The sequence below is a fragment of the Equus quagga genome, chromosome 10 (genome assembly GCF_021613505.1).
Source record: "Equus quagga isolate Etosha38 chromosome 10, UCLA_HA_Equagga_1.0, whole genome shotgun sequence".
NCBI classification, from domain to species: domain Eukaryota; kingdom Metazoa; phylum Chordata; class Mammalia; order Perissodactyla; family Equidae; genus Equus; species Equus quagga.
Window position 1 is genome coordinate 82,362,976 of NC_060276.1, and position 18,385 is coordinate 82,381,360.

Sequence of the window (18,385 nt, forward strand, 5' to 3'; positions counted from 1 at the left end):
AACTCTGAATACCAAGGTTTGGGTGGTCTTCTTGGTTGGTGAATACAATGATATGCCAGGAGAGTGATGCATCCTAATCCCACTGTGGGGTGGAGGGAGGATGGAAGCTCCATTTGGGGGGCCCTCCTAAACCTCACCCTATGGGTCTCCTCATTTGACTACTCCTGATTGCATCCTTATAATAAAACTATAATTGTAAGCATAGCACTTTCCTGAGTTCTGTGAGTTGTTCTACAGAATTATCGAACCTGAGGGGATCATGGGAACCCCTGAATTTGTAGCCAGTAGGTCAGAAATGTGAATGGCCTGGGGACCCTTGAACTTATGGTCAGCACCTGAAATGAGAGCAATCTTGTTGGGAACTGTGCACTTAACCAGTGAAGTCTGCACTAACTCTGGGTAGTTAATGTTTAATGTCAGAATTGCATTTCAGTATTGCAGAAGGGTTAGAAGATAAAACTGAGGAAACCTCCCAGAAGTAGAGCAAACAGACAAAGAGAAGAGAAATAGAAGATAAAATATAAGCAAGTTACAGGGTCAGTCCAGGAAATACAACATAAAAATAATATGAGGTCAGAAAATTTGGAGAGAAAAACATGAAATAAATAATTCAAGAAAATTTCTCAGAATTAAAAGACAGTTTTAAAATTGAAAGGGCCTACAGAATACCCAGCACAATGGAAGAAAATAGATATGGAACAGGGTACATCAACATGACACTGCACACTGAGGACAAAACGAAGAACATAACAACCTCCAAAAAAGGAAAACTAAAAACGATTACAAAGGATCGGGAATCAGATAGCTTCAGACTTCTCAACAGTTAGGAGCTAGAAGACAATGAAGCAATGCCTTCAAAATTATCAGGGATATCGCAGGATAAGAGCAGTGCCACAGATCTAGAGAGCAATTAGGCCATATTGGAACAAATCAAAAGGATGTCCCCCAGAAGGTGAAATTGATAGAAGAGCCAATAAGTCTTCACATATTGGGAGAAGATTTAGTCAGCTGGGCAACAGGTTACAGATGAAGTAACATTAATTATATAGAAAAATAAGAAACTGAAGAAACTAGACAATTATCAGCTCCATTAAAACAAACAGATGTGCAAGAAAGGAAAAGGAATCATAGCATTCTACATAACTCAACTATGAATAGGATTTCCATAGTCACAATAATATAAACACTGAATATTGATATAATCAGAATTGTAATCGTTTTTAGTTTTCCTTTTTTGGAGGTTGTTATGTTCTTCGTTTTGTCCTCAGTGTGCAGTGTCATGTTGATGTACCCTGTTCCATATCTATTTTCTTCCATTGTGCTGGGTATTCTGTAGGCCCTTTCAATTTTAAAACTGTCTTTTAATGGCATAACTGTAGTGGGAGAGTGGTGGAATGAGAAGTTTGTGTTTGGGGGGTGTTGATGGTTATCATGAGCTAAACTCCCTTCTTCTATAGAATGCTTTAATCTGAAAATAATCAATTAGCTTTATAAGCATGTCATTTAGCTAAAGGAGTTCAAAGTTGTTGCCTCTTGGGAGTAGACAATGGCAGGGGGTGCGGCAGCTGATAGCTTTCACAAATAACTGTTTCTTTAAAATGCATAACATAAAAATTTTAGAAAATTAAAACTACTTTTAAAAGAAAATTCAAATCAGATCAAGTCACCAAATTACTTAAAACTCCTAGTGGTTTACCATTGCAATTAGAATAAAATCCTAATTCTTTCCCATGATTTGTATGGTTCATTAAGATCTGAATCTTGCCTAACTTACTTCATCTCATACCATGCTTCCCCCTTGATCTCTAGGCTCCAGCCACTCTGGTCTACTTTCTCTTCCTCAAACACAGCAAGCTTGTTCCCATCTCAGAGACTGGGCTTGCTGTTCCCTCTGCCTGGAATCACTCTCTCAAGATCTTTGTATGGCTGGATCCTTCTTTTCATTCAGGACTCAGCTGAAAGTTGCTTCTTTAGAGATGCCTTCCACAGTCAGACAAACCCATATTGAGGGACAGTTTAAAAGTCAACTGACCTGTACTCTTCAAAAATGTCAGTGTCATGAAAGACAAATAAAAGCTGGAGACTATTCTAGATTAAAGGAGACAAGTACAACTGAATGCAGCCTATGATTTGACCCTCTATTCATATTTTTTAAAAGCTATATAGAACTTTACTGGGACAATTGGAGAAATTTTAGTATGTATTGTATATTAGACAATATTAATGTATCATTGTTAAACTTCCCAAGTATGATAATTATATTGTGTATGCACAACAATGTCCTTGTTCTTATGAGGTACATGATGAAATGCTTATGAGTGGAGTGTCATGATGTCTGCAAGTAACTTTCAGATGCTTTAGCCAGAAAGAGAGAAGAGGGAATAGAGTTATAGATATCAAGTAAATGTGGCAAAATATTAACAATTGGTGGATATTGATAAAGAATATGTGTTCGATGTATTATTCTTACAACTTTTTTTATAGGGTTGAAAACTTTCCAAATCAAAAGTTGGTGGGCATTATACTAAGTGAAACAAGTTGAAAACTTTCCAAATCAAAAGTTGGTGGGCATTATACTAAGTGAAACAAGTCAGATGGAGAAAGCCAAATACCATATGATTTCACTCATATGTGGAAGATTAAAAAAACACAACAATGAACAAACAAATAGACACAGAGAATAGATTAGTGGTTACCAGAGGGGAAGGGGGGAGGGAAAAAGGGGTAAAAGGGTACACATGTACGGTGACAGATGGCAATTAGACTTTGGGTGGTGAACACAAAGTACTCTTTACAGAAATTGAAATATACTGATGTACACCTTAAATTTATGTAATGTCATAAACCGATGTTAATCCAATTTAAAAAAGTCAATGAAGGAAAGTTGGTGGAAACAAATCTTGAACTTTATTTAGTAAGTTTGTTGATAGTACTGGTGAAATAATTCCAAACTATTTTGGATATGTTATAGGATTAAGCAAATGAGTAAACATATTGACCAAAGTAGCCCTCCAGGCACTTTCTTTCACATCATCCTGTTTTGTTTTCTTCATTACATTTATCATTTTCTAAGACCTTTTTTTTAAAGATTGGCCCTGAGCTAACATCTGTTGCCAATTGTTTTGTTCCTTCTCTCCCAAGCCCCCCAGCACATAGTTATATATTCTAGACATAGGTCCTTCTAGTTCTTCTATGTGGGACGCCGCCTTAGCGTGGCGTGATGAACAATGCTAGGTCTGCGCCCAGGATCTGAACCGGAGAAATCCTGGGCCGCCAAAGCAGAGCACACAAACTTAACCACTCAGCCACAGGGCCAGCCCCTCTAAAACATTTTCGATGTATATATTTGCTTGTCTGTTTAATATCTGTATTTCCCCAGTACCTATCCCATAAATGATTTTTGAGCAGAGATAATATCTGTCTTGTTTACTAGTGAATCCCCAGCATTCAAACAAGTGCCCTGCACATGCACATAGTAGGTGTTCAATAATTACCTGTGGGTTGAATGAATGAAGCAATCCCAAGAAACCCTGGGTAGAAACAATGGTCAGCCAGCTGCAATTTTGCCCCTAGAGCCAAGTTAAGGCTCTGAGGCCCAATTGGGAAAAGGTCTTATTATTGCAGAGACCTGTGAAGCTGAGAGAGAAAGAGAGGGAACTCATTCTGGCATACGTAGTGTGGTTAAAAACAGTAAGATCCACCAGAAATGGCAGTGACCCTAAAGGTTACAACCAGAGGATAGGAACTTAAAGCTAAAAGGTGAATGATGACAGGGAAGTCCTGGAAATGACTTTTTTTTTAATACTTTAATCTCCATTCAAGACAAAGTTATGTGACACCTTGTCCTTGCAAGTCGCTTCAATTGTGTAAAGACTCTTCCCTGAAATTTCCTCTTACCACAGAACCAATGAATTGTACATTTTGAGCTAACTCTCAGTAAGGGAGGATAACTACAGGGGAAGAGAAAAAGGGGAATATAAGAACATGGCAGGTGATTCCTGGGAGGAAAGGAAAGCTACCTTCCTCCCCAACTATTTTCATCACAGCAATTCTGCCTGTCAACTTCTCTTTTTCTTAATTTCCTTTTCCTACCTGTTTCTCCCTCCTCCACAACTCTTCTCCCACTCTACATTGGTATCGGAAAGAAGTGTTTATGGAGAATGGTGGTGTAGTGAATGAATTTTGTGCAGAGACAATTCTTAGTAAAATAATCCTTTTTAATTTTTAGATAAGGACACACACACACATTCAAACGCTGAGAATGAGTACTGCAGTTGTCTGCCTGCTTCCATTATTGACACCACACCATGTGGGTTCTAAGAATCTTTTCCACTCTCTAAACGCCATCACCTCAAGGATTCTATCAGCTCTCCCCTACCCCTACCTACTCCCACACACACCTGTGACCTGTCACACCAAATTCTACCAACTTCTTTTTCTATGGCATTAGAGCAATCTTTTTTCTCTTATTAATCCAAGCTCAGTTTAGACCCTTGGCAGTTCAGGACTGGATGGCTGTTTCTCATCAGCTTTCCCCCATATCTAAGCCATACTAAGTCAAAGATTTGGTAAAGATCCATTTTTTCTTGTCCTCCTTCAAATTGTCCTCGATCTCTTAATCTGCTTTCAGGTCCACAAACACCCCACTCCTGCCTTCTTAAGATGACATTTCTCTCATCTCTTCCACTCCCTTGGTCATTCATCATCGCTTAGAATTTCAAATTAGGAATTCCATTAGCATGTTGAGTCCATGGAAGCCAAATGACCCATTATGGACTGAATTCAAATGTATAGACAGGTGGTTAAGCAGGTCAGGCCAGCAGCCTTGGCACAAGCCTTGGCAATGCAGACCTGAAACTGGAGGTTACAGTGAAAATCAAGACAAAAATGATTTCACAAATGGCCCTGAATTAACTGGATGCCAGCTCAAGGGGAACAAAGTAGATATGTAGAGGCTTCTAGGACCAAGTACACTGTCAAGTATAATTTTTCTCACTGGTTGGTTTTAACGTGTCATACCTATACTCAAACAACCTTCACTGGCTCCCAATTACCTTTAAAATCAACTTTTCAAATGCTTCACTCTGGCATTCAAAGCCTTTTTACATCTCCCCTTCTTTCTACCACTTACTCTGCTCTAACCTCATTTTTCATTAATCCTTGGTATGGTCCTTCTACCTCAACCAGCCTGGTGTATTCTCACATCCGGGTTTTAATTCTTGCCCCTCTCCTTGCCTGTATTGCCTTTCCACTTCCTTCTTGCTGATCTATATTAACTGCATCATTCAAGACCCACTTCAAGATATGCCCTCTTCCAAGAGACTTTCGCTTATTCATTCACAGTATCACTGATATTTTGTGCTAGAACAGACTTTAAAGCTAGCTAATCAAGTTCAACTTTACCCCCATCCTCAATTTTAAGATGAGAAAACTTGAGGCCCAGAGATATTAAATGATTTGTATAAGGTCATGCTGTGAGTTTAGTGGTAGAAACTTAATCTGAAGCCAGATGTCCTGACTCCCTTTGAAATTTCCTTTCCACACCGTCACACTTTGTCCCCACCATCCCACCCCACACACACAAGTACAACGTGTGGTGTCATGATTATAAACTGACATCTGTGGGTGGATTGTTTTTCACCTGTATTTGGCTTATCTCAACCACCAACTTCTAGTAATTATTGAGGGAAGAGATCATGTATAATATTTCTGGCCCCTCTTCTCCTTCCCAAGGGCAACTCAAAGAGCTGCATACACCTCAGACTGGTAGTAAATGCATCTTAGCAGTGGAGTGCTTCACTTCAAGAAAATATAAAAACAAAACCAATGAAACGAGTATGCTCTGGATGGATTATTATATTACATACATATTCAAAAAGGTTCCTCTAAACAGGGACCTCCTATAGTGAGCTCGGTTACAGATCATTAACTCCCATCCAGAAAGAGAGACTGAGAGTGGAGAAACCTCAAGGTACAAATGTAAGAATCACCGCTCTTCTTATGGGCTCAGGAAATAAAAGGGTGTTAAGGCAGACTTCCCAGTTCGTGATCTGGAGGATTTACACAGCCGCTGTCTCACAACCTCCAACTCAGTACTACGCTCTCGTGTCCCTCAGCTGGGAGTTAAGTGACACAAGTTCTAAATGTCTATTCCACCACTAATTACCTCTGTGACCTAGACATATCACTTAATCTCACTGGACTTGTGTTGTCTCCTCTGTAAAAGGTTAGGGGGCGGGGACGTGGGATGGAAGTCCAGACTTGTTTTGCCTCACACATCTGTGGTGAGGCTCAAGTGAGATATGTGAAAGTACTTTAAAAATCAAAAAGCATTGTATGAATGCAAGATATTAACTTTCTAACTCTCAATCTTGTATCAGTTAAATCCTAGGAGACTAGAGCAAGTGACAGATAACAGGTTTACATGTTAATTCCATTTAAATTAATTCTCTGAATACTTTACCTTCTCCATAAATGTTGTTCTTCATCTCAACTCTTTATTTTATTTAGTAGAGTATTATAAAGGTTGCAATTTTGGCTTTGCACAATCCTGAGGTGGCAGGAGTGTGAGAGATCGGCAGCTGCTAAGACTCAGGAAAACACCTATTTCTTCCTTAAATTGTTCTAAAAGGAAGGGTTTAAGAAAATTGATGCTGTTGGTCAAGGAAAAAAGGGCTTCCCCTCTAGCTCTGCAATGTCACTCTCATTCAACAATGAAAAGAATTTTTTTTTTTTAAAAAAGGAGGAATAAAAGCTTTAATTTTGCTACACTTCTCAGGTTCTCTCCTCTGCGTCTCCAGAACTCCTGGCATGCCTGGAATCAAAAGATCTCCATACTAGCTTGAATGGATTTTATTTTGGATGGAATCAGGATAAATGCTGCGGGTGGAGTGAGGCAGCACATTGCGTACCCAAAGATATGAGCCCACTGTATGATTAATCCTTCATACAGCCCAATTGGGTAACTTCTATAACATGCTCAAAAGTTCCAGGTTAAGAACCATGTCTGCCCTGAGACACCCAGAACCATGTCCCCTCAAGCCTCTGTGGAGATGGTTGTCCTTCTTATTCTCATGTAGCTCTTGGCTTGTATATCAGTATTGTTCAACTAGAAAAGAGCCTCTTTGGAGATCATCAATCATCTGAAATATCAAATACTGTTAAAAAGCAATGCAATAAAAAAAGACACCTTAACCCGTAACCTGCAATGAATCATCCATTTAACAGACATTTCCCGAATCCTTACTATGGCCTCAGCCCCAGGTTAGGTTTTGAGGAAAATACGCAAGCATCTAAGTAAAGCTTTCTCTGTTAAAAGACCAGCAGACTATGGGGGAGAGGAAGGTGTAGATAAGATACAGCAAATGTGCCTCCTAAGTCAGGCACCAACCAATCCATTCTAACCATTCTCCAACACCCCCCACCACTGTCCCATGGTCTCATGTAAAGCATTGTATTCGAGGCTGGGCTGAGGAGAGACTAAAAAGAAAAATAAAACCTTGCTACAACATAAGGCAATAAGGCAGGTTGTGATGTGCTGAGAAATTTTTAATTAAATTAACCATAATACAATACAGGCAGTATATCTTTAGTAACCCACCCTAACGAAGCAAAAGCCAGCACAAACAACTACTCTAGCATTCAACCTCAAACTGACCTTGCAGCAAGAGTTTACATCATAAATTTTGGACTCCTTGTGATTAAGTATAGAATTATAGACAAGAGTATCAATGAACATATATAAAGCAATAGCTCCAAGTTGTCCCCTGGTGGTGTCATGCTCGACAACACCTGGCTTATGCCAGATGCCACCTCATCGCTCTCTAACCCAAGAGGCCAGCCTACTCAGTCACTCTTCTGCCTTCAGCCCTTCTAACAATATGCCAGGGTTTAGTGAAAACAAGATTTAAATGTGAGATATCGGTCCCTTCTAAGGACAGAGTTCACCAAAGTCTGAAAGCCTGAGAAGTGAGCTCCAAGTGTAGGCATACTGGCTGGTCAGATCTGGCATCTGGATGTTTGAGTCCTAAACTTTTAGGGTTAAACGCAGCTTGGCTGCTTGAGTGTGGGACAGGAGAGAGGAGAGAAAGCCCAAGGAGGGTGAAGACCATGAGCCTTTCGTGTGGATTTTACAGGAAGGAGGCCCGCCATCAGTGAGGGACTTGATAGACAGTGCTCAAGTCCCCTGGGCTTCCCCAGCTCCAGAGGTTAGGGATGGTTGCCACACTAGCTTGGTAGCTGCCAAGCAGCGTAATGCTTCTCCAGAAGGGTGGGCTTAGGCTGTGACGCTGCAGTGAGGATCTGGGAAATGCAGATTTCATCAGAGATTCTGGTCTTTGGAGGGAGCTAGGTGAGACTGTCTTCTGCGGTATTATTAACTGCTGGGACGTGGTGTAGGGAACGGAAAAATGCTGTAGGTTCTAGAAAAATCCAGGTGGGTCAGTGTCAGTTGGCAAAAGAAGAGAGATTAGTGGAGGATATGGTCTGGGAGGAGAGGGAGAGGAGGGGCTGCAGAAGAAGGGCTGCCATCCACAACTGCAGCATTATGTCTATCAGAGATAAATTCACTCGTCATATTTCAAATTAGGTTTAGAGGTACTCCTTCCGGCATCCCCCACACAACAGCGGCTTAAAGGGTGGTCTTCTCAATTTTCAATTGCAATTTTGCAGTATATGGGCGTCTAAAGTCTAGGTCTGACTGAGGTGATGGTTTGTATGTATGCGTACGTGACTAATAATCTAGACAGCTTCTAAAGTCTCCCTGTGTGGTGGAAGGGTGCTGCAGCAGGGACCCGCCGTTCTTTCGCAAGAGAATCTTCCAACCCTAACGTCAAAGTGCTTCGGAGGTTTCAAGAGGTGAAAGAGGTGTGGGTGTTGCTGAGAATTTCCCCCAATCCGAGATACACACACATTAACAAGTTCAGTAAAAAGTCCTGCTGATGCCTGTGAAGTCCAGCTAAAGCAAAAGGCAGTCTCCCACGGCAAAGGCGAGCCAGACAGACGGCCGGATCGCTGCGGAGACCAGGGCAGCTTCGGCTTTGAGGCTTTGAAGCGCGCAGCGCAGCCGCCGCTTCCCCAGCACTCTTGCCTTGCGCTTGGGCTACATCTGCATACTGCGGAAAGCCAGGGCTCCAGCCCTCCCTCATCACACACCTTTCTGAAGCACCCCAAACCCTGTACCCAACGGCAAACCGCTCGGATCTGACAAGGCTCAGAAATGCAAAACTGAGAGGGAGGGTAAATTTTACTTCAATCTAAAGGATCACACACACACACACACACACCGTGCCGCTTAATTTCTTTTCCCGGGTTAGGAAAAAAAAAAAGATTACTTGCCCACAGAGGCTTGGAGATGGGGGGCAAGAGGTTGGTCCGAGGCTAGGCTCACCTGCTGCTGAGGTGAGAGAGCAGACACAGGATGGAAGCTGTTATAAGCAGCAGCTCACAGCTGAGTGGTTAGGGGGATTACAAAGACCCTCAAGTTGCCTCAGGCTTTTTTTTTTCCCTGCATTTGCGTCACTAAAGGGTTAAACGCGGCCAGGCTCCAACCACCCCCCTCAACGCTGCTCCACTCCCCCTCCCCTTTTTGTCTCCCCCCTCCCCTCCCGCGCGTCGTTAGGAGGTCATCAAGCGCTCTGTCCAGTCCGCGTTCGCAAGCCCCTCTGCTTCCCGCCCATCGGGCCCGTGGCTGCTTACGAAGAGGTGTGCGCTCACCGAGGGGCGTGTTCCAGCCCTGAGAGTCGCTGAGCGCCCCCGGGTTAGACCTCAGAGCCGAGCCAGCCATGGAGTGGGGCGGGGGAAAGTTTGGCACCCTGCAAGGGGTTGTCGAACTGGAGTGGGCGGGGCGCCCGAGAATACTTTAGCCCTCCGAGCTCTGGGGCGCAGGCTGCCCGACCTGAGGAGGTGTGCGGCCATGGACCGCGGAGCTGCCGCGGCCCAGGGCACTGCCCCGCCTCAGGATGGAGAGCAGCCCGCGGAGTCTCCAGAGCCGCCGCCGCCGTGGCCGCCGCCGCAGCCACCGCCGCCGCAGGCTCCTCCGCTGCTCCACGCGCCTTCGCCAGAACCCGCACCACAGTTCTGTCCAGAGCCTGCTCCAGAACCCTGTCCGGAGGCGACCCCAAAACCAGCCACAGAACTAGACACAGAACCGATCCCAGAACCAGATACACAACCGGCCCCAGCGCCAAGCCCAGAACCAGCCACAGAATTAAACACAAAACTGATCTCAGAACCAGCCAAGAAACCGGCCTCCAAACCGGCCCCAGAACCAGCTCCGGAACCAGCCACAGAACCGGCCCCAGAACCAGCCACAAAACCGGCCTCAGAGCCGACCCCAGTACCAGCCATAGAACCGGCCCCTGAGCCGGCCCCAGAACCAGCCACAGAACCAGCCACGGAGTCCTGCCGTGAGCCGGCTCCAGAGTCCTGTCCGGAGCCGAGTCCAGCACTAGGTCTATTGCAACGTCCGGTGGTCGCTCCAGAGAGGAGTCTGGGAACCTCGTCATCGCCCCGAACGCCCGTGCTGTTGTCCAGCATAAAGGTAAAAAGACACCCTGGGGCAGAGGGGAGAAAAGCAAGGCGAAGCCGGATGGCTATCAAGCTCGCGGGACTCTGGGTACCTTTAGCATCCCATTTGGCAGCCACTGACTGGCAAAGATGCTCAGAAAGATGCGGGCATGAGGGAGCCTGGGGGAGTGGGAAGCAGTTGGGAGGCGGGAAGCAACATGTGGAAGCGAGAGTGGGCTGTTTGGGGCTAGAAAGAGGGGTAACAGCACCAGGTGGGAGTCGGAGCACTTTTCCCCGTGGGGGGAAGTGACAGTGCGGTGAGCGCCTGTATCTTGAAAAAGAGGAGGAAGATGCCCCCAGGGAGTGCAACAGACCTAGAGAGGTGTTTGGGACTGGCTCGGGGTACACAGGGATGGGATTGAGTGGGGCCGGTGGGACACACCTCAGCCACGGTCACTGCCGCAGAGGCCCAAGCTGCGGAGCCGCCGCTGTCTGCTTGGCCCCCTCCCTGCCACTGGGGAGGGGGTCCTCAGCTGAGGCGTGACTGGCGGCGCTCCAGGGGGGTGTCCGGCTCCTCTGCCAGTTGCTGGGCGCTGACACTCCGGGTGGGGATGAGGGGATGGGCGGCGCCCACGCGCACTGCAGGGGAAGGGCAGGGTTCACCGAGGAGGAGGGGGAGAGCATGCGTGTGTCGAAGCCACCATTCCATCCATCTGCAGGATTTCCCGGCAGGTAGGTGCAAACACAGTAATGGGCCGCGTCACAAGCGGGCGACTGGCATTCCGCACCGGGGCCAGTTGGAAAGGTACGGGAGTCCTGGTTTAGAGAAACGAAAACAGGAGTTGGCATTTGAGAGAGTGTGAATGGGAACTCTCATCTCTTCCAGTCTTCAGAGATGGCTTCGTAAACCGTTGCACTTAGCAGGGAGAAGACAGTGGAGGATTCTCAGGCACCCTCCCAGGAGGGAGAGGGGAGGAAGAAGGTTTTGGTGTTTGCCTTGGACCCCTGAAACCCCATCCGTTCCTCAGCAAGAGTCTGTCTGTCTTTCTTGCTTTCTCTGTGCTCCCCCTACTCTTCCTTTCCCGTAAACTTTGTTGTACGAGACTATGAAAATCATCATGATGCACACATACACCTGTATTTAGCTTCCCCTGCAGGAAAAACAAAACAAAACAGATAGAAACAAACAAATATTACACTACACCAACAATGCCTGTCCATCCTGCTGCCTAGTAGGGTGTAGGGACATTCTGGAATCCTTCTGCTGTGGACCACACACTTGTAGAATGTAAAGGGGAGGGAGCAGAGGTTGGCATCGCAAAATAGAAATGGAAGCGCTGGTTGCTTCCTGAGTTATGCGCAGGGAGGCTTGCGTTTGCAAAATAACTGCAATGATAAACAACTGAAAAAGAGGAAGGCTAAGGCGAAAAGTTTCACAGGGAAAAAAAGTGCGGAGGTTTAAAAATAAGTAAAATAGGGCAGTCTGAGACTAACACAATTTTTTTAAATCCAACAACCCCGCTCTCACCAGGGGGTGGATCTCTCCCCTTCCTGCAATGGCCCTTCCCTGCAGTGATCTCAAGAAAAGAAAGGGCAGGGCAGCTAGACATGGGAGGTTACCCTAACCCTAACGGGGTGCTTGCTCTTGTCTTTTTGGAAAAGTTTGCATGACGCTGGTGGGAGGGAGGCCAGAAAGGACCACCTGAACTGTGGCCTTCTTAAGTGAGATTTCAGGAACATGGCTGACAAACTGACACTTGAAGACTTAAGTACCAAGATGGCCAGCAACTACATGGTCCCTTTGGCCTCTGGAAGACTGACTGGAGTCCAGGAGGTCCTAAGGTGAGCCCTGTGACAGTGGGAAAGCATCTCCCACCAGCTTGACAGGAAAACGTTTGTTTCCAGACAGATAAGGAGGATAAAGGTAAAGGGAATCAGGTTAGCTTCTTCTACGTAGTGCCCACTCAGATGTGCTGACCAACTGACCCACAGACACTTGACAGTCCTGGCAGGGGACCAGGACCCCCAGGGGTTTGACTGCTCTTGGTAGAGCTGGTCATTTGCTCAGTCAGTTATCTTGTAGAATGGGGTTAAGAACCCTGACCATCCTTTAAGAGGGCCACGTAGATGAACCTGTCAGTGGCTCTAGAGGATTTTGAAGAATGCAAAGCATCTGGGTAAATGTTCAAATTGCTGGAAGCCTAACCCTTCTCCAACACTCTATGTGTTGCTATGCAATTGCTCTCTGGTGCATACGGGAACATCTGATCTTCAGTGATAGGACCCTTCTCTGCTGCATCCTCCTCAGGCAAACAGCACCTGCTACCAGCTGACTTCCATCTTAAATTTCAAGGCAAACAGGTTGCCATCTTAGCTGGGGTGGCATTGTTCTCAGACACTGCCTCCTGGAGGCAAGCTTGGGAAAAAACATGTATATACACACACAATTTCAGAGATCAAAACAAAACACAGCTCTCATCGTATGATGAAATCCTACATGTCAGGGCACAGTCAGTACCAGTAGCTTGAAACTAGCCTGATAAGTCAAAGGATGAAATGAGCAAAACCAAGTGTTTGGATGTGACTACAGGTTTCTCCCAGATAATTTTGCTAACTGGTGTTGCAGCATAAAAACCAATGTCTTCCGCTGTGTAGTCTGCTCTCTTTTGGGGTTTCAGAACCTGCTGGTTGCAAATCTATGCCAACCATGAGGGTAGAGACTGAGAAAACGGGGCTCACATTTTCCTTCTGAATAGATACCAGGATAAGATAGTCTGTGAACCAAATCTGTCTATTTCTTTCCTTTCTAAAATGTTTTCATTTCCAGGAAATGAGTGGTGGTCTCCCACCTGGTGGCAGCAAGCGTAAGTAAGGATGTGTGAATTGGTTCTTTAACAATGCTATAACTCTCTTGGGGGAAATGGGGCTTAAATGAAGTGGACCATATATGTTTCTCTCCTCTCAACTAAGGTTGGAAAAATAAGAGTTTATATTTTTATTCATTGAGTTTGACCAGCTATGAAATTATAATCACACCATACAGGTGATTGATGACAATCTGAGAAGAAATACACTTTTGTGGCTTTTATTTCTGCAATGGGGAAGCATATGTATATACCTCCTAATAACGATCAGCAGTTACTATTACACCACAAAGCCTAACACAACAGTTTCCTGGTTTGGTTTTTTTTTTTTTTTTTTTTTGCACATTTTCTTGCAAAGTATCGAGCATTTGCTTAAATGATATCTGATAATTCTTGCCTGAATACTTTATCCTATTACCTATTTCTGAGCTCCTCAAAAATAGATACTGTCTCTCTTCCCGACTTGTACTTAACACAATTCAGCCCTCCCTATTTTTGCTCAATAAACACTTGTTCAAGCTTGAAATCTGCCCATTCCATTTCCAGCAACACTGTAGAGACTGCTGCTGTGCATGAATAAAAATATGTTCTCATTGGTTTCAGACTGAGGAGTAAATGCTTATTTAAATAGCCTGGAATATGTAGCGCTTAAGGAAATACAGTCCATCTTTCCATTTTCAGAATGGATGTTGGAACCATAATTAAGAAGCAAATTACTAACAATCAAAAAAAAAAAAAAAAGGTTTAGAAAGTGTCCTTATTCCCTGCAGTCCCGGCAGCAGCAGACTAATGATGATCTTGTTGCTTTCAGGGGTAATAAATTTTTATCCTAAGTGAATAGAATATCTGCAGTGACTGTAAACAGCTTCAGAATTGTGGATTCAAGTGTTTAACCTGTTGAAGGTCAGGATGAAATTACTTTCTTTCCTCTTAGGTTCTTTCCCCGCTTCTTGCCGGGTTTTGATAATACCATCTGATTTATTTGTTATATTCTGAGAGCTCCTGAGCATTTGCTGCAGGATGTTCTAGAAAAGATAATGAGATATTTGGTCAGTGGTCTTTCTTTTCTGAGAATACAATTCTTATGTGTTTATTAAAATCTCAGACTGGGGCTTCTGCAGATCTTTAGCCCAAAAGGAAAGGCTGAGCCATTACCCAAAGTGCTTCCAAGGAAAGGGGGAAAATCCACAGAGGCCAGGAAACCATTCAGGGGCATCATAATAAGGATTATATAATTCCTTTCGCTAGTCTGTCACATTACAGTTTACAGAATACTTTCCTCTGCATTGTTAACTCTTTTATTCTCCTGAAGAAGGCAGCAGAATGGGAGAGGGCAAAAATAAAACTTGACACCTAATAGGATACAACTATTTATCTATTATAATTTTTAAAAATATCCAACATACGGCTTTCTGTGATACATAAGATCCTAATTTGTCTAAGAACAATCTTTAAGCTGACATTCCATCAGCCCTGACTTTTCCCAAAGCATCTGATGCTCCCAGAGGGGCCACCATAGAATAGGAGCCTGGGAAGGAAGGAGAAGAGGAAGAAGACCCTGAACCTATCTCTCCCAAAGAAGACCTTTTGTGGGGGGAAAAAATAAAATAAAGAAAAAATTCTGCTAGGGATGACGTACCCAGATTTTCCAAGGCCCATCAACTGTAATTCCCTCAGTGGACAAAAAATAATTTTAAGGATTAAAGAAAGCAAGCATTCATTCCTAAATGGAGATGCGCCACCTTCACCAAAGCAAACAGACCTTATTCTCAAAATAGAAAAACAAGATCAAAATTTTAAAAAAGGAAAGGGGCAGTGACCCCAGATAGTGAAACTTATCCCTCCCCTGAAAATTACTTTAAGAAAAAGAAGAAATTCTAAGGGGAGGTGCTCCTCGCCCTCACCAAAGCCCATGAAACTTATATCCCCAAGAGGAAAATTAAAATGAGAAGAAAGAGAAATCATCTCAAGATGAACAATATTTCTAACCTTAAAAAAATACACAAAATTTATAAACTTTATTTGCACCTCATGGCCCATGCCCAATCTCTTGCAAAAATTATGGGGACAAAAATAAATCTTCCAAAGGAGGGTTCCACCAGTCTCACCAAAGCTCCCTAACATTATTTCTTCCAATTATATGAACTGTCCAGAATAGAGGAATTCTTAGAGACAGAAAGTAGATTAGTGGTTGCCAGGGGCTGGGGGGTTGGGGGCTGGAGAAGTGTAGGTGACAGCTAAAGGGTACAGGGTTTCTTGGGGCATGATAAAAATGTTCTGAAATTAGATAGTGGTAATGGGTGCACAACCTTGTGAATACACTAAAAAACACTGATTCGTACACTTAAAAATGGTGAATTTTATGCTATGTGAATTACATCTCAATTTAAAAAAATAAGTAAAAGAAAGTGATCGTTACTCCAACTTCAAGATAATGAACTTACTACCTTCCCACAAGTAAACAAATGAACAAATGAATAAATAAGGAAGAAAAGAAATTTAAAAAAGGAACTAAAAGAAAGGGAGATCCTTTTAAGGGCAGGACCTCCAATCTCACCAAGGAAAATAACCTTTATTCACCCTTCAACTTTTTCCCTTTTGAGAAAAACAAACAAAAAAGGAAATCTTTTTAACGGCAGATACTTTCAAAATCATCAAAGTCAATGAAACTTACTAATCCCTCCACCCCAGTTACAGACAAATATTTTAACTAAAAGAAAGAAATATTCCAGGACAGGGTCCCTGATCTTTCCAAATCTCCTGAATTTTTCATTCCCAGGCAAAGAAAAAAGGAAATAAATCTCCTCCAAGGGGAGATGCCCCATCCTCACCAAAGCACACGAACCTTATTCTCAAAATAGAATTTTTAAAGATTTAATAGAAAATTAATGATGGGAAGGCGTGTATGTTGGTGGAGGGGATGATATCAATGAAATGAAAACCAGATCCTCTCAACAAGAAGTGCTTCAGCCTTGAAAAGACACATGAACTTTTCTGCCAAAATACAACAAAAACAAAGGCAAATATTTTTTTAAGGAAGAAAAACTAAAATGAAATCCTTCTAATGGGAGGTGACCCGAATTCATGCAAACTCAAAAGCTTTATTCTCAATATAGGAAATTTAAAAATTGGAAAGATAAATAGAAAAAGTAGGAAAGAAACAGAAACAAAACCAAGAAAGTCCTCTTGAGGAAAGATATCTCCAGCCTCAACAAAGCCCATTTTTTCTCAAAACAAGTAAATACATTAAAAATTGAGGGGGAAGAAGGAAGAAAACGAATAAAAGAGAAACCTCCTTTTTAGGGAAGGAAGATGCCCCCAAACTCACCAAAGTTCCTGGACATTCAAACAGAAGGAAAGAGAGAGGGAGAGAAGGAGGAGGAGGGGCAAGAGGAGTAAGATGTGGAGGGAGAGCGAGGGAGGAAGGGAAGGGAGTAGAGAGGGAGGGGGGAAGAGAGGAAGAAAAATATAAGGGATAATTAATTAGGAATAAATTCTCCTCAGGGAAGGTGCAGCAATTCCTTATTGAAGACAATGCATATTATTCCTGATAATCAACCCACTCCACCCACTACAAAAAGGAGAAAAACCCACAAAATCTCTTTCTAAAGCTTCTTCAAGGGAAGCTGCACCCAATCTCACCCAAACCCAGGGACTTTATTTATCTTCCAGCCTTCAAGTATTTCTTTTTTTTAATAAAAGGAAAGGAAAAGAAAATCTTTCAAGCAAAGATGCTCCCAATCTTATTTCTTCCAAATAAATTATTTATTTTAAAGAAAAAGAAAGAAAGAGAAATCCTCCTGAGGAGGGCTCCCCAACCTCGTTAAAACCAGTGGCCCTTATAACTCCTCTCCACAAAACCTAGTTTTTTAAAAAAGGAAATCCTTCAAACCCAAAGAGAGGCGTTCCCCCAACCCCATCAAAACCAAGGAATCTTTTTCCCCAGAGATTTCTTTAAAGAAAAATCCTTCCGTCATAAGAGGCACCTTCCTTCAACTTCACTAAAATCAATAGACCTTATTCCTCTCCACATCCAAAAGGAAAAAAAAAGAATTTTAAGAGGAAAAAGAGAGAAATCCCCCTAACCTAACGCAAGTTGGCCATAATCTCACCAAAACCACTGAACTTTATTCTCCTAAAGATATTTTTTTAAAGAGCAAAAAAGAGAGAGAAAAGCCTGTCTTTTAAGAAAAAGTACCCTTTCCACCCACCCGACTCTAAAGACTAGAAAATATTATACAAAGAAAAGGTAATATCATTCTAGTGCAGTGTCAGTGAACCTTAAATTCAGCACCTGAGGCTGAAGGGTAGTAAATGTTTAATCCCAGGCTGGCTTCCCTCTGCCCCCCAGCCCATTTGTGGTTACCTTCCCCCTCAGTCGGTCAGGCTGTGCACTCAGGAAAGGCAAACCCTGTCCATAGAAAACAGAATTAGGAAGGCAAACCTTCTGGGGGAAAAGTTATATACATCTTTTCCAAACCAAATAGAAATGATTTGGAGATTAGCTGCATCATTGCTCCCCTCTAATACTATAGAAACTCAAGAGTTGATGATAAACTCTAAAGCAGTGACACTCTTAGAATTAATTTCCAAATTAGCCACACACTCCTACCTAGCAGAGAAGGACTCTTAGCCAATCCAATAATGGGGTTCTTACAGTGGTTGTCTTATGTGCTCTCTTAAATGTCTGTTCTCAGAAACAGATAAAGGGCTTGATTTTTACAAATTCATAAAATTTGCAAGTCAGATTTATAAGGAGAGAATAAGACTCAATTAATGTTTTCCAGATTTTTAAATTCATTTACGTATTTATAAATTAAATTGAGTACCTGCTCTATGTCCCATGTGTTTAGCACTGAGGATTCTATGGTGGGCAAAATCACATAGATGAGACTTCCTTTAAGTAACGCTGGTAAATGAGAGACCCAGTTACCAAAACACATACACAGGGGGTGATTATTTGTTTACCAGATGCTTTACTGAGGCATTCACTTAAGTAGTCAATTCTCTCAGCA

The 18,385-nt window shown here is 43.1% G+C and overlaps 1 protein-coding gene across 1 annotated transcript in view; it reads left to right on the forward strand.

Annotated features, from left to right (window-relative positions):
• The first annotated feature begins 9,913 nt into the window (after positions 1-9,913).
• DGKK (diacylglycerol kinase kappa) overlaps positions 9,914-18,385 on the forward strand; it is a 112,395-nt gene continuing 103,923 nt past the window's right edge. Inside the window, exon 1 of the mRNA XM_046672625.1 lies at positions 9,914-10,540. Coding sequence (XP_046528581.1) covers positions 9,914-10,540 — 627 coding nt within the window. The remainder of the gene's footprint in view (positions 10,541-18,385) is intronic.